The sequence below is a fragment of the Sceloporus occidentalis genome, unplaced genomic scaffold (assembly GCF_023333645.1).
Source record: "Sceloporus occidentalis isolate IW3139 unplaced genomic scaffold, rSceOcc1.0.p SCAF_485, whole genome shotgun sequence".
Lineage (NCBI taxonomy): Eukaryota > Metazoa > Chordata > Lepidosauria > Squamata > Phrynosomatidae > Sceloporus > Sceloporus occidentalis.
Genome location: NW_028317465.1, coordinates 77,154 through 102,821, shown reverse-complemented (window position 1 = coordinate 102,821; position 25,668 = coordinate 77,154). Strand labels below are relative to the sequence as shown.

Sequence of the window (25,668 nt, the reverse complement as noted above, 5' to 3'; positions counted from 1 at the left end):
TCTGAAGGCAAAAGGGAGTCCAACCCGGTACTGGCAAGGTGTACCTAATAAAGTGGCCAGTGAGTGTATATAGTGTGAAAAATTCCATACTAGTTTTCCAATAGCATTAAAGTATTTGCTAGGTACATGCAAATATCTTGCTTTGTTGTACACACATACTGATCATTTCAGCAGCAGATCAAAATCTTTTTATATGCTTGTAAAGGTTCTTTTGGAGAAATGCTCCAGACAGAAAACATCTTGCTATGTGTACTTTTCCAATTCTAAAAAGAAAGTGGTTGTCACTCACCGTCACTTACTGCTCTCGCTTATACTTTCTCTGAATGTCTCTCTACTTTCACCGCTTCCATGCCTCCATAGCTCTGCTTCTCCTTTTTCTTTGTTATCCTTTCTATTCCATTCTTCTTTTGTGATCCGCTACGTTACCCTTGCCTCCTGGAGCTCTACCGCATCAAGGCGGAGTCTCAGCATGCATCGCTAGGTTCTTTCCTCTGCCTTGTTGCGGAAGTGCTCCATAAGGCCAAAATAATAGACACATCAGTGGAGAAAGAGAAGCGTCTCTGCAGATCTGTCTGTATTATTCTGGCCCCCTGGAGGACTTCCACATCATGGTGGAACCCCAGCATGCACCATGAGTACAACCTCCAATTGGGGAGAGATGGTCCCCGTGTTGCGTTCTGAGGCTCCGTCCTGATGTGGAAATGCTCCAGAAGGCCAGGGTAAAAACAAGAAGAAAAATAATAAGACAGGGTGACAGAGAGTGAGTGAGAAAATTCAAACATCGAGGACCCTCCTTGTTTCCAGACATTCGTACAAATGAACAAAATAGGCAAATTCGAAACTGAATGCGTAAGTCTAATAGGAATAGTAACATTCCTTTCTTGATGATGCCTGACAGATGCCCTCCAGGTAGAACAGGGAAAAAAATACTTTCCCCTCCCAACTGCTCTACTTCAGGTAGTAGTTCTAATTTTTCTGGCTACTTTTTTGTTCTGACCAAGTCCTTGGCAGAGCATGATTCCTAGCTGCTTGCATGCTCTCAGTAGTGCAGTGGGGATAGCATAATGCCAAGTAGCCAGTTTGGTCTCTTGAGTGGGCTCCATTCCTCTCTCCCACCTTTGTTTCCATGGGTACCAGAAGCTATGGATGCGTTCTGGATCCACGGACATGCTATTTAACGGGGTAGATATTTTGGTACATATGGACATGATGGCATCACACGGTAGCTGCAGATTTGTCAGCTGCACATCCATCATGTGAATCTCAGATGTTTTCTTCCAGAAGATATCTCATTTCTTACACTCCTTCCACAACTGGTACTAAGCTCTGTAACGTGGTTAACACAATAGAGGACAGCGCACGATTACAAATGGATCTGCATAGGTTGGAGGCTTGGGCTGGGATGTGGCAGATGAGGTTCAACACAGATAAATGTAAGGTTATGCACATGGGGAGGAAAAATCCAGGCTGGGAATATGTATTAAATGGGAAAACACTGGGGACGACTGACATGGAAAAGGACTTAGGAGTTTTAGTTAACAGTAAATTTACCTGTAGCGACCAGTGTCAGGCAGCTGCTGCTAAGGCAAATAAAATCATGGGGTGCATCAAAAGGGGCATAGATGCCCACGACAAGGAAATAATTCTACCACTGTACAAGTCACTAGTCAGACCACACATGGAATACTGTGTACAGTACTGGGCACCAGTGTACAAGAAAGATATAGTGGAGCTGGAGAGGGTTCAAAGACGGGCAACCAGAGTAATAAGGGGAATGGGAGGACTACAGTACCCAGAAAGATTATCAGAATTGGGGTTATTTAGTTTGGAAAAAAGACGGCTTAGGGGGGACTTAATAACTATGTATAAATATATAAGGGGGCAGTACAGAGATCACTCCCAGGACCTATTTATACCCAGGACTGTATCTATAACAAGGGGACATCCTCTACGGCTGGAGGAAAGAAGGTTTCTACACCAGCACAGACGGGGGTTCTTTACAGTAAGAGCGGTGAGATTATGGAACTCTCTGCCAGAGGAAGTGGTGATGGTAAACTCAATAAAAGAGTTCAAAAGGAGCCTGGACGTGTTTCTTGAAAGCAATAATATTACAAGTTATGGATATTAGATTAATAGGGACAGAACGTTGATCCAGGGATTTATTCTGATTGCCATATTTGGAGTCGGGAAGGAATTTTCCCCCTGGTATGGGGCAATTGGCATCTGCTTCATAAGGGTTTTTTGCCTTCCTCTGGATCAAAACAGTAGGGACACAATATGTATATAGGTTGAACTTGATGGACTTTGGTCTTTTTTCAACCTTATGAACTATGTACTATGTACTAACTGAATGAAGGTACCATTGGTTTCTCCACACCTCCAACATTTCTCATCTTGACTAACAAACATCCCGCTAAGTCTGGGGTGTCATACCCTATATAAAGGAGTTTGTAAAATGCCTCCAGTAGGACAACATTATGTATTATCAGTTTAGTTTGCTTTATAGCATATAGCCATTCCTCTTCTGAGTGTTTATAGCCCAGTTCAGTTTCTCACTTCTTAATCACCATTAGTTCTATGATTTAGTGTAAAGTTCAGAAGAGCATTGACCCTCCTACTGGCTTCCATTCTCTTATATATAAATAAATAATAATTTAAAAAAAAAAGGGTAGTATATTTTCTGTTCTCTGTTTATTCAGAATTCCCTCTACACAGTGTTTTAAACGTGTATAATTAAAGATTTCTTTTATATCTAATCCATGTTTCTCCACCAATTGCCCAGATGGGATGAGTTTATTTCCAAGAGATGAGATAATATGTATTCTTCTCTCTATCGCCAGAGGCATGTAGGCTCCTATGGATCTAAATAGGAATGTTAGCTTCCGAAGAGAATATTTATGAGATTAGTTCTGCCTATCCATGATAGGTAAAGATGTTTCCATTCTTATATTTATTTAGAGAGATCTTTTTGGAGGGGAATGTAATTAAATGTCACCACATCCTTGTAGAAGGCTACATTAATACCCAAATATTTGAGATGGTTTACAGTCCCCTGGAAATTATAATTTGTCTTTAGTAACCTCCTCTCTTATACTGGTGAAGCATGTGTTAGTTTCTGAGATTTTTCACTATTAACCTTATACAGAGATATTTGGCAATACTCAATGTCTTCCAAAAGGCCAGGCAGTGAGATACAAGGAGTTATGTTAAGGGTCAGAAATATATTGTCTGCAAATTAAGGGAGACTCAATTTTAAAGTCTTGACCTATCAATTGGGCCAGGGGATACAATGCTAAGACATTAAGCATGGGGACCCAAGGGCACCCCTGAGGCGATTGTTGGGTACAAAGCACACTCGCTAAAGAAGGTTTAAAGAAGTGAGATTCTATAGCTGCTACAAGTAAGTTGTTTGGCTTTGATAGGACAGTTATATCTTTTAAACTTTGATCAAGGGTTTATTTACTAAATAACTTTACTTCTCCCTACATTATGAAGGCAAAATCCTAGCCAGCTTCTGCAGGGAGGTATTGGCTGGTTCCAGATAAAATAGGTAAACCAGGGAGATATCTCAACAGTCTCCTCAAACATTAAACTATGTCAGTTTTGTCCCTTCAAATTGAATAATTACCTGAAGTTGAAACCACTACAGTCCTGCCAACTCTACCATTATCGTATCTCTATGATATTATTATGACTGTTGAACAATGACCTGTCACTAAGTATTTCCTAGCTTTGTCACCATGCTCAAAGGTGACTTCCTTGTTAGAACGTTTGCTGTATCTGATGAACAAGCGGTGATGTAAGTCGACACACTCGGCTCACTGTGAAAGAAAAGCAATCCACATTGCAAATACTGAATCTTCCTAGTATCTGTGAGGAAAACCTTAATCGACAACATGGTAATTTAGATGCCAAACAGAGTATCAACCTCTTACAAAAGAGCTTTATTTGTCTAATGAAATACTTCTATGGTTAATTGGGTGGGTGAGAGTAGTACATGAAATATTTCATGTATGCCTGCCAGAGGTGCCAACACTTTACCAGTAACATTGTTTTACACCTTTAATTTTTATTTGTACCGGAAGGTAGTGGTCATTTAGTATGGAGTTTATCTAAGGGCCAAGAAATTGGCAGATCATGAGTTTTCAATATGGTGTGGTATTGCCACATTTGGCTAGAAGCCTAAAGGGAAGTCTCCACCTATACTGCATACCAGCTTTCTCCAGGGCCTTACTAAGTGGTCATAGTACCCTTCAGGTCCGTCAGGTAGTCCAAGAGAGACAAGAAAAAATAAACCGTGGACCACTCTACCTCAGCTCACACAAGTTTAGTAAGCATACCTTTAGGGTTATGGAAAATTATCAAAGTATCAGAAACTGCATCAGGTACCACTGTCTCAAGGATTCCTTTGTACTCAAATGTGTGGATGATTCGGATAACCACTCCCTGTTATACGAATCATCAACATTGCAGTATAGATCCTTACATTGTATTTATTGGCTTTGCAGAGATATACCATATTTGCTTGATTATAAGACGAGGTTTTTTTCAGAGCAAATGCTCTGAAAAATACCCCTCGTCTTCTAATCGGGGTCGTCTTCTAATCAGACCTCAAATAGAGGTCTGATTATGAGACTAAGATCCAGATCCCCCGCACCGCTGCAGGGGACCTGGATCCTCCTGTCTCCCCCCCACACACACTTACCGGTGCTTCCTGCTGTATTGCCGGGGCAGCGGGGTTGACGTCTACGCGATCCGCGTAGACAACGTCCGCTGCAGCCGGAAGGAGGTGTGGCTAGCAGCAGGGGTTGTCTGCGTCCGTCGCGGATACCTTCCCCGACTGTCAGAGATCAGAGTTCCCCGCACCAGTGCGGGGAACTCTGATCTCTGACAGCCGGGGAAGGTATCCGCGACGGACGAAGACAAACCCCTGCTGCCAACTCCACCTCCTTCCGGCTGCAGCGGGAGACGTCAACCCGCTGCCCCGGCAATACAGCAGGAAATTGGAAGCACCGGTAAGTGTGTGTGTGTGTGTTAAATGGGGGCATAGGGCATTTCTGGAATGCCTTATACCCCTATATGCCACTCTGGCACTTAGGGGGTTAAAAGGCATATTATGGGGCAGAGTGGCATATAGGGAGGTATAAGGCATTTCAGGAGGCAGAGTGGCGTTAAGGGGGCATTTAATAGAGCACTCTGCCTCCTGAAATGCCTTATACCTCCCTATATGCTACTCTGCCCCATAATATGCCTTTAAACCCCCTAAATGCCAGAGTGGCATATAGGGGTAAAAGGCATTTCTGGAGGCAGAGTGCTCTATACAATGCCTTTTAACTCCCTTAATGCCACTCTGCCTCCTGGAATGCCTTATACCTCCCTTTATGCCACTCTGCCCCATAATATGCATTTTAACCCCCTAAATGCCAGAATGGGATATAGGGGTATAAGGCATTTCTGGAGGCAGAGTGGCACATAGGGGGTCAAAAGGCACACCATGGGGCACAGTGACATATAGAGGGTTAAAAGGCATATCATGGGCCACAGTGCCATATTGGTGTGGCAAGCCTGGGGGCAGATGTGCGTAACTGTGGGACAGGTTGGAAAATACAAGGAAATAAAAAGAAAAAAAATATTTTTCTCAATCATAGCTTTTATTAAAAAAAATAGTTTACATGAATTAACATTTACTAGTAAAACTTTTTTCCTTTAGGGTCGTCTTATATTCAGGATTTTTCTTTTTTTTCCTAAGTTAATATTCAGATTTTGGGGGGTCGTCTTATAATCGAGCAAATACGGTATCTTGTGCATCAATGGTGATTTATATGTTGTTCTAGATCTTCTCCTATATCTTAAATGTCAGAACAAAGCACCTGGAAACTCAGCGCATCTTCTTTAGCAGTATGAGTTTATCCTTGTATATGAAGGTTTGTGTGCCAATCTCTGAAGTCAGAGATAGTTGGACAGAAATCTGCATCTGAATCTTACGAATCTGAGAGCGTGGACCCAAAGACCTCTCATGAAATGGTTAGACAATGGTTTTTGACAGATCAAATGGACAGATAGCCCCTAGACCATTTATCACTTGTGGAAATTATTGTTCTGGGCAAAAATGCATGGTGATTTGGAAAAGAGCTCTTCTCCTACATATAGCCAAACTACACCCACCCAACTCTATTGCTGTTACAATCATTGAAACCTAGCATATAAAGACTTTGTCCCATTGTACAGCGCTACGGAATTTGATAGCGCTATATTAAACAATAAATAATAAAATTATTAATTCCCCACATCAATCAAAACAGAATAGACCCCGTACAGAATGAATTTGCTAAAATGCAAAGTTCTACCATGTTAGTTTGTGAGTATACTACCTATTTTCTTGGATTGCTTATTTTATCATTTTGTTTCCATCTGCACTACTGTTTGTTCTTTTTTTCTCCCAATATTCGTGCATTTTTCTATTTTTTGAAAGGGCTATTAACCTGAGCAAAGATGATGTAATCAGTTTGTTTAATCCAAGCCTCCACAGTTGTCCATACATTCATATTCCATAAACTGTACCCTCCAAAACTGGTCCCAGGAGGGCTGCTGGGGGGGGTGGTGTCAAAGGTTCCGCCTTGGGAGTTACTGTGTTACTTACTTACCTTGGTGGCAGGTCTCGGTGTTCCTGTTTGAACCATATCTGACCTGGACTAAACAGTTTTGACCATTGAAGACTGTTGTGTTTACTTGTGCATGGAATTGTGCCTTTGGGTAAAGGGGCAGATCTGCTTAAAAGGCAAGTGAAGCACCTGTATACTGTATAGTTATGAGACCTTTCATGATGCTAGTAAGAAAAAGGTAAGTACATTTCCAAAAACTGTCCACTGTAATAACAAAAATGCCCTTTAAGAGACAGAACAGTGAAGCAGTGCAAACCTTGTCATTTTATTTGTTTTAAAGTGAAGACACATGACATAACTGTGTAATGGAGCACAATATGCTGTTTTTCAGACCTTCAAAGAAGCTGTTATCACCGTATATTTTAGCATATATATATATATATATATATATATATATATATTATATTATATATAAGAATATTAAGAATTTAACAAAACATGATTCAATTTGTTAGATCAGCTCCCCCCCCATTAGATCGACTCTAAAATACACTGGCCTCCCTCAACTTAAATTTGGATTTTTTTAAATTGATTTTGGTTGATAGTCGTTAGATCCGGTAAGATCAACCGTTTTTTTTTTTTGGTTAGATATATCACGCAGGAGGTGGTATTCACAATCCTATTTTGATGCAGGTGATAGATCTAATGAAAAAAAACAGTTAATCTTACCAGATCTAATGAATATCTACCCAAATCAATAAAACAATTCAAAATTTCAGTTGTGGGGGTCAACCTGTATGTATTCCCATCCCCTGCACACAAAATAGGACTATGAATACCGCCTCCTGCATGATAGATCGAATGAAAAAAAACAATTGCTCTTACCGGATCTAACGAATATCTACCAAAATCAATAAAAAACAATTCCAAATTTCAGTTGAGGGGGGCAGCCCCCCTCATTAAATATGCATTGTCTCAGTAACTAGACTAGATCTAACAAAAATGTTGTCTGATCAAACCTGATCTAATGCGGAGCTATCATAATCAAAAACAGTTTGTTGAATTTTTTTGTTGAGAGGGGACTGGCCAACCTGATCTAACAAAGTTGATCTGATCTAACAAAGACCTAACAAATTAAATGATCTTTTGTTAAAATTCTTAATATGGGGAGGCTAACCCGGGGGAGGTATTTATTTTGAAGAGCTGGTTGTTCAACAGTTCACATCATGAAAGCTGAGATATGGGTCTGCACAGCTTGCATTACATAATTACTTTTTTTTTTTTTATCCTGAAGGTCTAACCCTTTTCCTCAGTCCACCTTTGCAAATGTTGCCTAAATCAATGAAAAAAACTTAACATGGGAAGGATAACATGTAGGAATGATTACGTATGACTGGAGTATGAAAGGAGATGAAATTGCAGTCTTTCTCCGTACTCTCTTTACATTATAGATAAATCTGATTCTAATAATTCTAATATAAAAGCACAAATCTAAAGTTGTATTATTCTTTGGTATAAAGATTTGTTATAATTTTACAGAGCTAAATTGGGAAACCAGTAAGGTAAAAAAGTATTTCAACTGACTTCTGTCTACAGCTGTATTAAATCTGTGGTATCAGCCTACAACCATACTTTATTCCCACTCTTTTTTTTATTGTTTCTGAAATTACTGTTGTAATAGTGAATCTATTCATGCATAAATGTTAAAGCTCCTGCTAGTTTATTGCTTTAAAGGTAAAGTAAAACAAAAATCCTTTGTGCTGGAACAGTTGATAATTTGTTCCTCATGGATCAAAAAAAGGGTGTGGGGAAAACATTTATAATCGAAATCTTGCGTTTGTGAAAATTTTGATTGAAATACTGTAATTTGGCCGCACAACATTAAAAAGTACAATGATGAGCTTCCATTCCCTGATTTAAATGGGAAAATAATTGAGCAAATATGTCATTTATTAACAGATTATAAAATGTACAGCAGAGAAAACTGACGTGTGAAGGTAAAGGGCCCCTTATTTGAGGTATCACAGTTGGAATCTCGCAACTTCAAGTACCCTTGCTGCCCAACATAAATGTCTATTGTATTTTTTTTTGTTAAAAATGTGGCATACTGGTATCTAAACATGATAAAAAACAGCAAGTAAGCCTTGACCTTCAAAAAACACACGATCATCAAGCGGTTAAAGGTGCTGTTCCAGAATGTTAACTTAGATCTCTAACATGCTATGCAAATAAACCTTACAAGATATGACATTTTATGGCTTTAACCCCAAATTTTTAATAAATGTTTATAAGTGTCTATAGTAACATTTTATCAGTGCCTTCTTTTGTTTCACATAAGAAACATAACCTGGAAAAATGTGGGTATGAGGCAGACTTACAAGTTTGGTATTTGGGTACCATGAATTATATTTCCAATGCTGTATTTAGCTATAAATGTATTTAATTCAGCAGAGCAGGTAGAACTATTACTCTTTGCAATTTTGGCTTTTGAATATAAAAGCATTTTACCTTCCTAAATATCTTAAAAACAAGGGCAGTCATTTTGTAAACAAGTAGTTTTCTATAAATAGAAAACAAAGGCAAGGGCAATCATTTTGTACACTAGTAGTTTTCTATGCATTTAAGAAACACAATGGCTTTAATGTTATTTGCAAAAGAAATGCTCACAAATTGAGATTACTGAGCAGTATTTTATAGTGGACAAAAGGTACCTGCTTCTAAAATGTATATTATATACAAATATTTATATTATAAATAAGCCCCACACGTTTGTGTTTCTAAGGCATATTCATTAGAGATAAGTTGAAATGTCTTGTCCAAGCGCACAAACATTTTGATACACTTTAGAATGTGGTCACCTCACCTTAGAATCTAATGGAATAGTCTATTTAATAGGGACCTTTGATTAGCTGGTATGGTACTAAGACCCCAAGCAATCCACCAAATCTCTGCAAAAAAAAAAGTTATACAGGCTGGCACAACAGATCTTAACATCTATTAATGTTTTATGTATTATTTTCCCGTTTCTCTGCTAGGTACACATATTACTCTTGTCTTTGCTTGATAGCCCAAGAATGCCCATACTGGGTTACGTGGCATTTTCTCACTGATTATTTGGTGAAATTCACGTCATGCCTGTCAATTTACGTCTTATTTTACTTTCTCTTTTTCTGCTCCTATACGTGCACTCTCACTGCCCCTTGTCCACCCTTAGCGTGCTGGGGCACAGTCATGCTGGAATAGAGAAGGGCCTTCCACAAACTGTTTCCACAAGGTCAGAAGCATAGCATTGCCCAAAATTTCTTGGTATGCTGAAGCATTAAGATTTCCCTTTACCGTGCCTAGTCCAAACTCAGATTTCAATAAAGAGATGTGTCTCAAAACTTTTGTCCATATAGTGGTGCACAAAACACGGCCCATAAAGAAATGGCTGGATGTGTTTGGAAGAACTTGATTAACCTGCACAGAGCCATCGAACAACTGTGCAATGAACTAGAATTTAAATTGCGAGCTAGGCCTTTTGTCCAACATCAGTGCCTGACCTCACAAATGCCCTACTGGATGAATGGACAAAAATTCACACAGAAACACTCCAAAATCTTGTGAAATGCCTGCCGAAAAGAGTGGAAGCTGCTATAGCTGCCAAGGGGGGGGGGGGGGGACCAACTTCATATAATGGGATGTCATCAAAGTCCCTGTTAGATAGTTCATAAGGTTGAAAAAAGACCAAAGTCCATCAAGTTCAACCTATATACATATTGTGTCCCTACTGTGTTGATCCAGAGGAAGGCAAAAAAACCCTTATGAAGCAGATGCCAATTGTCCCCATACCAGGGGGAGAATTCCTTCCCGACTCCAAATATGGCAATCAGAATAAATCCCTGGATCAACGTTCTGTCCCTATTAATCTAATATCCATAACTTGTAATATTATTGCTTTCAAGAAACACGTCCAGGCTCCTTTTGAACTCTTTTATTGAGTTTACCATTACCACTTCCTCTGGCAGAGAGTTCCATAATCTCACCGCTCTTACTGTAAAGATGTCCAAATACTTTTGCTCATACAGTGTAACACAATTTTATGTATGCTGTTTCATGCATTATGTTGGTAGCTGCCTCTGCCTATGGATGCCATAACATTATGATCACCTGCCTAATAATGTGTCGGCCCCCCTTTCGCCACCCAAACAGCCCTGACCCATTGAGGCATGGACTCCACTATACCTAGGTGTGCTATGGTATCTGGCACCAAGACAGCAGCAAATCCATTAAGTCCTGTAAGTTGCGAGGAGCGTCCTTCATGGATGCATGCTGGTGCCATGTGTTCTGGGCTGGGTGGGTAAGCGACGCAGACCCACCCAGCCATCCACGTGATGTAAAAGAAAACATGATTCATCAGACCAGGCCATCTTTTTCCAATGCTCCAAGGTCCAGTTCTTGTAGGCATTGTAGACACTTTTGGCAGTGGACAGGGGTCAGCATGGGTACCTTGACTGGTAGCTACACAGCCACATATGCAACACTCTGCATTCTGATACATTTCTATCAGAACTAGCATTAACCTTTTCAGCTATTTGAGCTACAGTAGCTCGTCTGTTGGATTTGACCACATGGGCCAGCCTTCGCCCCCCCCATGTGCATCAATAAAAGCCTTGGGCACCCAAGACCCTGTGGCTGGGTTCACCGCTTTTCCTTGGACCGCTGCACACCCGGAATACCCAACAAGAGCTGCAGTTTTAGAGATGCTCTGACCCAGTCTAGCCATCACAATTTGGATCTTGTCAGAGTCGCTCAGATCCTTACACTTGCCCATTTATCCTGCTTCTAAAACATTATCTTTGAGGATGAAATGTTCACTTGCTGCCTATTATATCCCACCCACTGACAGATCTGCCCTGATCTGATCCACTGAATGTGCCAATATTGCGAAGTGAAAGAATCTAGGAGTAATAGCTCAGACACAAAGCGGGAGACCATGCACACTGACAGCAAGGTCACCGAGTGATGAAGCTCGTAGCATCACTCACTACAGAGTTCAAAACTGCTTTTGGAAGCAACATTAGCACAAGCACTGTGGGTCGGATGCTTCATGAAATAAGTTTCCTTGACCGAGCAGCTGTGCTTTACACCACTTCAGCCAATGCTTTAATTCTGGAGTAGTGGAAAAGTGCTCTATGAATTAATGAATCATGTTTCATTATATCGAGTTCAATGGTAATCTGTGTTTGGTAAATGCCAAGAGAATGCTACAGACTGGAATGCACAGAGTCTACTGTAAAATTTGGTGGAGGAGAAAAATGCCAGTGGCTGTTTTTCGGAATTTGGCCAAGGCCCATTAGTTCTAATGAAGACAACTAATATCCTTTCAACTTTGTAGTACCAGGTTGGAGAAGGCTCTTCTCCTGTTCTAGCATGACTGACAAAGCAGGGTCCATAAAGATATGGTTTGAAAAGTATGTGTGGATGAACTTGAGTGGGCTGCAGAGCCCTGACCTTTAAACAACTTTGGGATGAAATGCGATGTTAATTGTGAGGCAGACCTTCTTGTCCAACATCAGTGCTTGCCCTCACAAATGCTCTTTTGGCTGAATGGGCACAAATTCCTTAACTTCCCAGAAGAGTAGAGGCTGTTATAACTGCAAAGTGGACTGCCATCACCATATTAATGCACATGGTTTTGTAACAGGATGCTCAACAAGCTCATATATGTGTGATGGTCAGGTGTCAACATATTTTTGGGCATACAGCATATTTCAGAAACATTTAACATTTTTTTCTACTCACATCAGCAAATTGAGGATTAATCAGAGTGATTACTTGTGGTCATGTGAGGGGGAGATATAAAAACAAAACAAAAACTACACTGTAGGATATGCAGTTAAGAAAACTGAAATTAGCACAGCATTCTTTGGGAAGGTATCTACTCCAGCATCGATATCTTTTGAAGTATATATAGGCTGCTGCTTAGGTATCAAGAGTGAAGGTTTAAAAGGCATTACTGCTGTCCTTTGGGCTATCCGGCTCACAGTTCTATTTGTGTTTCTGAGCCATGCCAAATTTAACAAGAAATACAATTCTCCCTAGCAGTATTTGGGAAAAAACCGAATCTCTCTAATAATCACAGTATTTACCAATACACTCCAGACTGGTTGTTCCTTTAGTATCCAAACTTGCTTATAGCAAATGAAAAAATAAAGAAAGCAGATAGGCTATAAGTGTTTTGTTTGACCCCAGCATATTCAGCTCTGTGACAGGTAAGAGGAAAAGAAATGTGAAAGAAACCTTAGCAGTCAGTAAACTGCTATGCTAATACATGTAAAACATTTAAGTAACAGCTGTTATAATCCCTTATGAACATTAGCGCCTTTGTAAAAATTTTTTACTACTAAAATTATTACATTTTTATTGATGGTAATTTCCTTTAAAGCTAAACCATCTCTTATGTTAATAGCTTAATGCCCACCAAATATAGTAATAAAACCACGAAACAAAGTATTTCTCATGCATTTGTTCAAATGTTTTGTATATGAACAGTTATACACATAAACCTTTAAATACACTATTTAAATAGTGGAAAGACAACCTTATGCATAAAGTAATGCTATACATTTTATATGCGAGTCTGGATACATATGGAATATCAAGATACACAGAACTGGCTGCCAGATACTAGGGGCAGAAAAATAATAACTAGCAGAATTGTTTTGAGGAAAAATATATTATTTCATATGACAGAAAGTATTTATGTATGGATACTTTACAAATGTTCCTCCCCAGAAAAGATTAAACAATAAATATAACATTTGAGCAGACACTACCTTTCACCCAAGTACATAGGGCTGCCTTAACGCGCACACAATTATTTTTTTACCTGTAAAATTAAGAATAACTTAAGTATGTAATTTTCAAACAAAATACATATTTATCAGTGCTCCCTTATTAAAACATTTTGAACATTGCTCAACATTCAAGAATCTGTACTCACTCAAAATCTGCTTTCACATATCTAGTACAGTACAAATAAAATAAAGTAGGACAATGCATATACATTTTAGATGCATTGCTGAAATCAAACTACAATGTTTCAATGAATACTTTCTATATGTGAAAACTTTGCTAGATGAAAACAGTTTAAATGTAAAATTTTTGTTTAGAATTGCCTAGAATTTTCTTAACTTTTTATTACGAGAGTTGTAGAGCCATTAGTTAAGTTTAATATGCTTCTTGATGTGAGGAAAATACATACGACGTATGTTTGTGAAGAGGACTCCATTCTGATCCATCCTGCTTGAAGAAATGACATGCAGGGTTCATATCCATCAAAGAAGAAAGTTCAACCGCTGAACTATTTGTGCAGCTCTGTTATACCTCTTGCAATCTTGCTGTATTTGAACAAATATCAGTTACAGTCTCACAGAAAACAGAATCACAAGGGGCAGGGAGGAATCACATATGGGCAAATAAGAACCACTTTATAGAAACGTGACCAATCCAGTTGATATTTATTTTTTCTGGGCATGTTCCACTCAAAGTATAAATAAAGAGGTACATCTATTACACAGTGACAGGTCCTGTGGCAGCCTAGACTAGTCTTGCCTTGCTTGCAAAAAAAAAAAAAAAAAAGTATTGTGTTTGATCTTTATCAGTACGAAATGCATTATGCAAGGAAATATCTGATGTGTTTCAAGATGGATAAACAAATTATATATTTGACATTGGCATGGTAGGTTCTAAAGACAGCCCTGGTGATTTCATCACAACATTAAAATGTATACTATTACTATATTCTTGTTAGTAAATGTCAGTCAAAACTTTTCAGGAACACATCAGTGCGCACAGGGATTAATCAATTATGTTTTTATTAAGTTAAATAGATTTGAGTTTAATACTGATCTCCTTGGGTGATGGCTAACTATCTCAGTAGTCACATGCAAACCACTGGATGTCTGTTGGTTTGAAAAAAATAAAACCAAGGAAAGTGATAGAATGAGGTAAACAGGTTTGAAAACTGAATAGTAAAATGTCTTAACAATTTAGGTCTGTCACGTTGTTCAGTGGGCTAACAGGGAAGGATCCAGGGATTTGTGATCATATACTAGCTCTGGCCAGAGCCATCTGCAGCTGGGTCGATTGGCCCCGTGCCAGTTTGTGTCCGCTTGATGTAAAGGTTTAGTAGTTTCATCTAGAAAGAACATGAGAAACATATTTATCCATGAAAAATCTGAGGAATAATACATTTGTTTATTCAGCTTCTTGATCTCTTTACAGACAACACATTCAGTATGCCATATCTGGTACTACTGAGAGTGCAAAAGCATCAGCAATGTTAATTTTTTATTCTTAATCATTGTAAGTGCTACCAAATCTACAGATGTTTTATAATACTGCTTTGATTCGGCACAGCTGGGGAAATAATGGGAACATATTGGTTTTGTTTTTTTTAAACATGTGAGAAAGTTTGGCTTAACTATTTATGAACATGAAAATCTTAAATGGACAGTTTAGCATGGCTGACACCCTAACTATAGAAGAATGCATATTGCATATTTTAAGATAAAAAAGCAGTTGTCTTATTCATGATCTAACATTTCTTGGCACTAATTGGATGTCTGAAAAGTAATTTAGCATCAGGAACATGCTCTACTGAAACCAATGAGGACTTAATTCCCTGCAAGCAGCATTCCCCTAGCTAGCCATAGATCTGATTGGAGGAAAATATATCACTTTCATGGATAAGTGTCTGACTGACCACATCTCCACCGCAGCATTTAGCCAGGGATGTGGAAAGGGGCAAATTCTGCATTAAAGTGCACATGATATCTGAAGTCTCCCTTTAACTTGTCCTGACATTTCTCTCTCCTCAATATCTATGTCATACTGAAAACTTCTGACACTCAAAAGGCTAAAAGAGGTATGACAAGACCAATTAAAATGGTTCCATGAGCAGGAACACTCAACTTGTTGTTACAGTTTTAAGATAACTTCCATAACGCTATACAATAATTAGATTTTACTAATAACAAGTAACATGTTTAACTCGGCTTTACAATGTGTACCTAACTTCAAAAACACACTCCAGTCATCATATGCTCATATGACAGTTGTTTTACTTTATATTTTAGCATTTTCTTTTTAAAAAGGGACACCTCTATACAGTTGCACTATTTTTCCATCTAACACATCTGCTGCCCAGCAGTTTAAATGCACAGATCATGTCAGCTATCTGGGTCATGTATGATTTCCAGGGAGCCTATAAGTAAATGCTTCTCTTACTCCACTGATCTGTATGCATTATACTTCCGCAACAGGGAGGCACCTTTGCACACACCAGAGACAACCTCTTACCCATTCCTCTGTCATATGGGGTATTACCGTATTTGATCGATTATAAGACAAGGTTTTTTCAGAGAAAATACTCAAAAAAATAACCATATTCAAGGTCGTCTTCTAATAGGACCTTAAATAGAGGCCTTACTACAAGACTAAGATCCAGATCCCCCGCAGCGCTGCAGGGGACCCGGATCTTCCGCTGCTCACATGACCTTCCAGTGCTCCACCATAGAAGCCTCAAGGGAAGTGCTGGCAGCAACTGAGGTTGTCTGTGTGCATTCCGCAGGCAGTGACACTTCCGCTGGGGCTTCATTGGTGGAGCAACGGAAGATCATGTGATGCTGGCGGTAGTGCTGGCCACCAGCAGCGGAGGGCTGCATCGTACAGACCTCCACTGGCTGCCCCACTAGACACCAGGTGTGGTGTTTAAACCAAATATAAAAATATAACACAAAGGTTCGTCTACATTTAACAGATATTTAATAAGAGACAGAAACACAGTAACATACAATAAATGAGTGACAGCCCAACATACAATGCAACAGTTTCCAAGACTAACCTGCAACCTAAAGGTCCAACATAACCCAGCACACCACCGATTACCCCATCCATGCAGGATGGTGGGCAGAGAGAAACCTGAACTAAGATTTTTCATTCCACAGGCATATTAAATCACTGTAGGTGTGCCCTCGTTAACATATCAAAAGACATGTAATACAGGAAGAGTTCAACTGGCTAAAACATTGACAACAAAACTTATGTCACCACACCAGGGAGTCTGAAGCACGGGTCACACAGGTAAGTTGGGGGGGAGGGGTGTTTGAATGGTTTTCTAGAGGCATATAGGGGGTTAAAAGGCATATCAGGAAGGCAGAGTGGCATATAGGGGTGAATAATGCATATCTGGGGCATGAGTGGCAAATAGGGGGCTAAAATGCCAGGGAGGCAGAGCGGCATGTGGGGGTGTATAAGGCATTTCTGGGGGCAGAATGGCATATAGGGCATATCTGGGGGCTGATGTGCATAACTGGGGCAGAGTGGCAAATAAAAGGAAATAAAAAGTCAGGTTTTATAGGGCAGGTGGTCATGTGAGCAGTGGAGGATGGTGTCTGCGCACCAGGTCATGTGAGCAGCGGAAGATCTGGGTCCCTGCAGCGCTGCAGGGGATCTGGATATTCAGGCTCTCTTTTTTTCCCTAAATTATTAAAATTTTGGGGGTCATCTTATAATCAGGGTTGTCTTCTAATCGAGCAAATACAGTTCATAAGGTTGTTTCATAATGTTCTATTTTTCACTGCTAGTGTTCATCCCATGTATACAAAGAATGTCAATATAATTTAGTGAATACAGAGATTTGGGGGGTTTTCTTACAGTATGCTGATTAGCTATACATCAGCCAGTATCAAACATATAAAAAATGTCTGGTTCTATAGACATTCCTTCAATCCCTTCTGAACAAATCACATAGAACAAGTTAGGAAATTGGTGCTAAGGTCCCAGAGGTCACTATGACAGTGTGTGATTATATACTTACTTTACTGCCAGTGAGTTGACTAAGATGTGGTTTGAGGTCATCTCCAATAACTGCATGGATAGCTACGAGGCAGAAGACACAAGATTTACGGACACTGCTCTCAGAGTTATCATATCCCTAGGAAAACAAAATAATTTTCATGTAAAATATGTAGGCAAAAAATCTCAACAGACAAGATCATCAGTTCTATGAACCACATGTAAAAAACACAGTGTATTGTGCATATAGCAGTAACGGCAGCACACGCACGTTTTCAAATGAAACCAATCTAAAAGATACCCTCTATGTGATCATAATATTTAAATGTTTCAATCATTTCTCATTTAGCAGTAACGTCCAGATGCATGGCAAACCAAACACTTTGCCTACAAAACAATTAGTTACCTGTATTAATCCTGGCACAATTTCAGGTAAAAGTTGTGTTAGGACTTCTTTCGGCACTCTCTCTATAACTTTAGTTTGCATTTTGATTGCTGCTAGGTTAATGGGATAATCTGCTGTCTGGATAATTGGACACAATACTTTTATGCACTGATCGGGACTAATGGAAGTGGCTAGCGTTGATGCTGCTTCTTCTGCTGCTCGTACTACCTATTTGAAGAAACAGAAATGCTAAGATGCACAAAACTATTGCTTATATGGTTGTAATTAAAAAAGAAAAACATTTACCATTTTCATTTACACAACCAAATTTAAACTAAAAAGTTAAATAAGATCTTACTTCTTTGTGATGGTCTTTGTGTGCCTCAAGGGTTTTCATAATTGTGAGTTCAGCGTAATTTTTAAACCTGGATGGCTGGTTATTGAGTATTTCTCTCAACACTCTCAGTGCCAAGGAACGGATAGAATGCTAAAATACAAAAGTTGAATCATCATGAGCTTGTCAACATATTACATAAACTGCATGTGTTCAAGAAGTGTTTAACCTACACAGTCCAGAGGCAGCAACATTCAATATTATATGCTTCCTGTGGCAGAAATGTAAAACTCTTTGCAAAGATAACCACTCTCTGGCCTCTATGAAAATAAACATTACATATACAAATTTATTTATGGAAAGCATGGCGATTGTAAAACACTTTTACAGTAGGTGGACAATGAAAATGAATATTACAAATGGTTAATATATAATTCCAGAATAAGTATTCCACACTTTATGACATAAGGGTACAGAATGAGAACACGGCTGTGGACTTGCGATCTTACAATCTATTAGAATGAAGCAATGGCTTGATTCCCTACTGAAAGCTACACATTAAAAACAGGTTTCATTGTTCAAGGGGATGCCTTGGAATTATTATCTTTTATTATTATAAAGCGCCAATTATAAAGCGCTTAATACAATACATATATTCAAGATGTATGACAAGATGAGAATGACAAACCGATACATTCAGTGGAGGGAGCCCTACTCGCAAGTTTATAATCTTAAAGGAAAATATGTTTATATCTTTCTTACTGAAGCAACGTTAACAATGGTTACTTAAGAGATTGCTACTGAATAGGAGAGTACATTTTACAAATACGTGATGCCCTACATTTCAGACAAATGCAGCCTTTCACCCGAGTATTTAAGGAGCTAAGTGTGGAAAAAAGTGAAGCTCTGTTTTTAATCTTCAAGGATTCTTTTCTTTCAGGAATTGTACCGGAGGATTGGAGGAAGGCAGATATGGTTCCTATTTTCAAAAACGGTTCAAAATCTTTGCCTGGAAATTATAGACCTGTGACCTTTACTTCTGTAGCTGGGAAAGTATTTGAAGGGTTATTAAGGTGTAATATTCAGGAATTCATGGGGAAGAACAGTGTTATTAGCAAAAATCAGCATGGCTCTATGAAACATAGGTCATGGCAAACTAACTTAATTGCATTCTATGAAGAAGTAGAAGTGTAGATCAAGGTGCTGCAGCGGATGTAACCTACTTGGATTTTGCCAAGGCGTTCGGCACGGTTCCACACAAAAGAAATTGGTCTAGATGGAAATTTTTGGGTAGAACATTGGCTTAATCATAGAGTACATAGAGTTGTCATAAATGGTAATTTTTCAAGCTGGACAAAAGTGGTAAGTGGTGTCCCTCAAGGTTCTGTTCTGGGACCAATTTTATTCAACATATTTATAAATGATCTTGCAATAGTCATGTTTCCGTGTTTGCAGATGACACTAAACTCTGTAAAGTAATACAATGTGAGCAGGATGTTACTTTGCCGCAGAGGGATTTCGATAGACTGGGGGACTGGGCACACAAAGGCAGATGACATTGAATGTAGATAAAGTTATGCACTTCGGGGTAAGGAATGCACAAGCAATTTACACCATAAACGGTAGTGAATTAGGGATAACAAATGAGAAGCATTTGGGAATTGTTATAGACTACAAATTAGCCAACAATGTAGAATGTCAGTCAGCAGTTGCTAAGGCCAGTAAGGTATTGTCATGTGGAAAAAGGGGCATCAATTTGCAGGATAAAAATATAATTTTGCCACTTTATAAATCAATCAATGGTAAGACTGCACCTTGAATATGCTGTGCAATTTTGGGCACCTTTTCTAAAGAAGCATATTATAGCACTAGAAAAAGTGCAGAGGCGGGCTACAAAATTAATAAAAGGAATGGAACACTTTAGTTATGAAGAAAGGTTAACACATTTAAATCTGTTTAGCGTAGAAAAACAGCACCTCAGAGGGGATATGATAGCATTATACAAATATATTCGGGGCCAATACAAACCATTTTCTGGAAATCTATTAGTAAACAGGACTATGCATAGGACACGCGATCACGCATTTAGACTGGAAGGAAGGAGATGTTGTCTAAAACAAAGGAAATTATGGGGAAATAGCTTCTTGATCCAAGATCTGACTGCTATTCTGGGGTCCCCCTAGTTTGTTGCAAAACTGGGAAGAGCTACAAACTGAATTTTTTTTGCCTTTTTTGGATCAACAGCAATTAACAAATATGGGAATTGCTAAACTAAACTAAGCCTTCTTGAGAAAAATATACAGGGAACTCTTGCCCTTGTAGTTTTCCAGTTTAGCAGTATGTATTGCAACATGACTTTAGTTACTGAACAAGGCAACAGTAAAACATATTAACTTGCCTCTTTGTCCCCGAGAGTTTCAAGCAAAATAAGTAAAATTGTCTTGAAGTGTTCATCCCAGACATTGAAGGATTCTTCCCTTGTGCATCTCATAAGCTCACACAATGCTGCCTTTCTCTCCTCTACGCGTTCATTATGGTTTGACAGCTCTTTAAGTAGCTCTCCAACAAATTCTGAATAATCCAGAGGCAAATCAGCTGAAAATGTTTAAAAAATAAAAATAAATTAAAACATCTTACAGAACAAAATTAAAATTTAGGTTATCACACCTCAACCAAGACAATCTGCACTGTAGCCTTTAAATAGTAAAAAGAATGACATATGCATAATATTATAGAAGGTTCCACTAACTTTTTTTTTTTTTTTTTAACTCTTTTAGTCAATAATTTGGGCTCCCTCCCTTTGCCAAGATAACAACTATGGGTCTTGTCCTATAATGTCTGATGAGGTATGAGAACACATGGCAAGGGATCAGAATTTTCTTCCATATAGAATCTCTCCAGATCCTCCAAATTTTGAGGCCGATACTGGTGGACTCTCCTCTTTGGTTCACCCCACAGGTTTTCCATGAGGTTCAAGTCAGGGGAAATTGATGGCCATGATAGGACCCTGATTATGCAGTCAGTAAATCATTTTTGTGTTAATTTATATCTACCACCACTGTATAAGACGCACCCAATTTTTAGACCCTAAATTTTTCTAAAAAAGGTGCGTCTTATACATGGGGAAATACGGTAATTATGTCGAGATATCAACAAAACGTATTTAAAACAACTGATATTCGCTTTTTCACACTCCAAAAAAATCAGGTAGCCAAGGAACGAAGGCAGGCTGAAAGACGGATAGGCCCGGGGAGGACATTCCAGAGAATAGGGGCAGCCCTTGAAAAATCTTGCAAGCGTGCATGAGAGCTACAAATCAGAGACGAGGATAGAAGGAGATCATTGGATAAGAGAAGGGACCGACCGGATAGATGTGTATTTAGAGACGAGAGAGTATTAAATGAATCCTGAAGTGCACACAGGCAACCAGTGAAGAGATGTTAGTACAATGAATCAAATCAAACGAAAAAATATTTCTCCTGCACAACTTTTGATACAACTTGGTTGGCATCACTGACTAGTAGAAGGGGTTACTTGCGATAAAGTATCTTTATCAAATAAAAATAACAGATTTCCCTTTGCCTCCCGCCTATTACTGTCTTGCTTTAAGTGTACTTTTTTCGTTTTGTGTTCTCTTTATGAATTTGACTGGAGAGACTCTTACCTCACGTATTTAGGGATCAAATTACCTAAAAATATCCATTCTCTTAATGATCTCAATATCGTTTCAATATGGAAACAAATTAAATCCGATATTTTACGATGGAGACAATTTGAACTTTCTTGGATGGGTCGCATTAATGCCCTCAAAATGGCTGTTCTTCCCAAACTGCTTTATGTTCTCCGTATGGTGCCTATATCACCTCCTCCTACACTGTTACATTCCATACAAACTTATTTTATTAATTTCACTAAAGTTGAAGGTAAATCTCTGATTGCTAACCGTACCCGATTCGTTTCCAGACTCCAAGGTGGCTTGGGAATCCCGCACAAAGAATCGTATCACAAGGCTTGCATTTTATCCCAGATTTAAATGTTCCATGCACATGTCAATACACCGACCTGGGTCACTCATGAAAACACTATCCTCTCACCTTACAAAGTCTCACAGCTCTTTTGGACTGGTCGCACACACCACCCTCCTGTCCAAAACCTACCCCTCCCACGACAGCCTACATGTTTACAGTTTGGAATAAATGCCTACGGCGTTTCCCTTCCCTCACTAGATTTTTTCCCTTTACACCTTTATAAACGATAGAACTTCTCATTCCTGATTTGACCATCTGCAATTGGCTTCACCCTACACTAGGGACCTTGGGTGACATATCATGGAACTACTCTGGCCTATTTCAACCATCTCGCTCAGACCCATAACATTTCTCATCAAGATTTTTTTCAAACATTTACAAACCCGTCATGTCCTCAACACCAGAGTCGCCCCCGTAAGCCCATCTCCTCACATTCTTCACCCGATTGTAAAACTATTTAAATCAGTCCGGCACATTAAAGGGGCAATCTCTAGTTGGTAACCTCTGCTACTTTCCAAATTTTCCAATAGTAAGCTATCCCATATGTTAGCATGGGAGAAAGTTACAGATCACATTCCCTCTAGAGTCTTGGTTTGAATCAGAATCTATGATGAAGGGAGTTTCCCACTGTTTTAATCACCTGGAACTCCAGAAAAAAACGTAGCTGCCGCTGGTACCTGACCCCAGTCCGTCTTTCTTTCATGGTCCCTGGTTACCCTAGATCTTGTTGGAGAGGTTGTGGCCAAGAAGGTACAATGTTACATATGTGGTGGTCCTGTCCAGCATTGACCCCATTACAGCTGAGGATATTCTCTATTATTGGCTCTATACTCCATGTCAGGTTGGACCCTCTCCCGGAAGTGAAATTAATCATTCACTTCTTTATCGCTGTAAAATTGTGTATTGCACGATCCTGGAAAGCGAAAGTTCCTCCACTACTATCGGAAGTACTGTCTGTCTTAGAGAAAATGTCACACCAATCCTCACTTACCTTTGAACTATATAAAAAAGTTTGGTCTCCTTGGCTTAATAACCGGGACACTTTGTCCCTTGATGATTAGCCTACATGTGACTTTGATATGTATATGCTTTGATTATTGATTTCTCAGCCACATACTTTACTCTGCACCACTGTGTTCAATTGCTTCTTACGGTTTATCCTGCTAGAGGAGATGAGCTTTTCATTGCTATACTTCCCACTCTGCACCGTCTCCTGCTTCTCCACACACTACACGTTGAGTGGCTCATGCCATGTATTCTACATGGAACTTCACTTTCTCCGAAATTATGTCGACCCTAAACTTCATGTTATTATACGCCGTTTTGGTTTGTGTTCTCTCTTTTCTTTTATTCCAACATCTATGTTACCCTGATATGCGTCATCTCGCACATGTGATTTCCGGAAAAGAAAGAATTCTTACCTGGGAATTCCTTTTCCTTGTCCATTTCCAAGGTGGCACATGAGAAGAAGGCTCCGCCTACCAGGTAGGGCAGGAAACACTATAAAAAAGGAGACCTCCCCCTTCCTCCCCAGTGTGGTTAAAAAGAAAGACTCAGACAAATAAAAACCAAACAAAGTAAATTTAATGGGTGGGAGAAAAAGTGTGCCACCTTGGAAATGGACAAGGAAAAGGAATTCCCAGGTAAGAATTCTTTCTTTCCCTTGCCATTCCAGGTGGCACATGAGAAGAATTAGCAAGATAGGGAGGGAAGGATTCCAGTCTGTAGGACACAACGACCAAATTGAGACTCATCTGAGAGATGAAGATTCAGCCTGTAGTGCCTTACGAACGTATGAATCGACCTCCAGGTCGCTGCCTTACAAATGAGAGACGGAGACACCCCGGAGAGTTCAGCCCAGGAAGTCGAGACGGATCTGGTCGAGTGAGCCTTCAGGCCGGAGGGAGGTACTCTTCCCGCAGAGACGTAACACAAGGTGATAGCGTCTTTAAGCCAGCGGCTCACGGAAGCCCTGGATACTGATCTGCCCTTGCGGGTTCCTGCAAAGGACAGAAAGAGAGAATCGGATTTCCTCCAGGCAGACGTACGTGAGAGATAAGACAGGATACATCTCCGCAGGTCTAGCGAGTGGAGTTCCAGTTCTTTGGGATTCTTGGGATCCGGACAGAGAGTAGGCAGAACGATCTCCTGATCCGAATGGACGGGAGAGACTACTTTAGGGAGAAACTCCGGAGGCAAACGAAGGATAATGCAGTCCGGCAGAATCCTGAGAAAAGGTTCTACCCTGGAGAGAGCCTGGAGCTCGCTCACCCTCCTAGCAGAAGTGAGGGCTACTAGGAGGACAACCTTGTAGGTGAGCAGCTTGAGAGAGGTATCCTCTAGAGGCTCGAAGGGAGACGTGGTGAGTTGGTGCAACACAAGGTTAAGGTCCCAAGGCGGGACCGACGGACGGAGCCTAGGGCGAAGTCTACACATTCCCTTAGAAAATCTGGAGATCCAAGGATGGGAAGCCAGATGGAAGTCCAAGAAGTTGCTCAGTGCCGAGATCTGGACCTTGATAGTAGCAGGTTGGAATCCTTTATCAAAGCCATCTTGAAAAAAGCGCAGCACCTCACGGATAGATGGAGAGGATACTTCGTGCACATTGCACCAGGCGATGAATGTTTCCCAAACCTTCTGGTACTTGGCGGTCGTGGAATTTTTGCGGCTGGAGAGAATGGTGTTCACTACTGGTGCAGCTAATCCTTTAGAGGTCAGGATCTCCCTTTCAGAAGCCATGCGGAGAGGTTGAATCGGAAGGGATCTGGGTGGAGAACAGGACCTTGAACGAGAAGATCCTTCACCTGAGGAAGAAGCATGTGTTTGTCTATGGACAAGGTGGTAAGGTCCGAGAACCAAATTCTTCGAGGCCAGAAAGGAACAACCAGGATGACTTTTTGAGGGTTTTCCCGAATTTTCCGGAGCACTCTGGAGATAAGGGGAAGCGGAGGAAAAACGTATGCGAGATCGAAATCCCAGGTCTGCGAGAGTGCTTCCAGGCCTCGGGGACGGCCGACTGGTGAAAGAGAGAAAAACTCCTTTACCTGAGTGTTCAGATGCGTGGCCATCAGGTCTATCTGGGGAGTACCCCATTTCTTTGTGATGAAGGCGAAGACCTTTTTGTTTAAGGACCATTCTCCCGGAGGTACTGAGTTCCTGCTGAGGTAATCCGCCTCCTGATTCAGTGAACCCTTGATATGGACCGCGGAGAGAGTACAGTGACTGAACTCCGCCCATCGGCAGATCTGAGCAGTCAGGGTCTGCAGGCGTCTGCTTCTGGTGCCACCCTGTTTGGAAAGGTAGGCCACCACGGTGACGTTGTCCGAAAGGATCCTGATGGACTTGTGCCGCAGGATTGGAGACCAGAACCTTAGAGCCCTCCAGACCGCCAGCAGTTCTAGAAGATTGATGTGCAGGCTTGATTCTTGAGGAGACCAGGTTCCCTGGGTAATATGGCTTCCCATGACAGCACCCCAG

At 40.1% G+C, this 25,668-nt stretch overlaps 1 protein-coding gene across 1 annotated transcript in view; it reads right to left on the bottom strand.

Annotated features, from left to right (window-relative positions):
- Positions 1 to 14,697: 14,697 nt before the first annotated feature.
- The window catches only part of LOC149271601 (CLIP-associating protein 2-like), a gene marked incomplete at its 5' end in the record, with an annotated part of 82,747 nt that continues 71,776 nt past the window's right edge, over positions 14,698 to 25,668 (bottom strand). The window contains 5 exons of the mRNA XM_089507281.1: positions 14,698 to 14,784; positions 17,467 to 17,583; positions 17,851 to 18,057; positions 18,188 to 18,316; positions 20,562 to 20,758. Coding sequence (XP_089363407.1) covers positions 14,698 to 14,784; positions 17,467 to 17,583; positions 17,851 to 18,057; positions 18,188 to 18,316; positions 20,562 to 20,758 — 737 coding nt within the window. The remainder of the gene's footprint in view (positions 14,785 to 17,466; positions 17,584 to 17,850; positions 18,058 to 18,187; positions 18,317 to 20,561; positions 20,759 to 25,668) is intronic.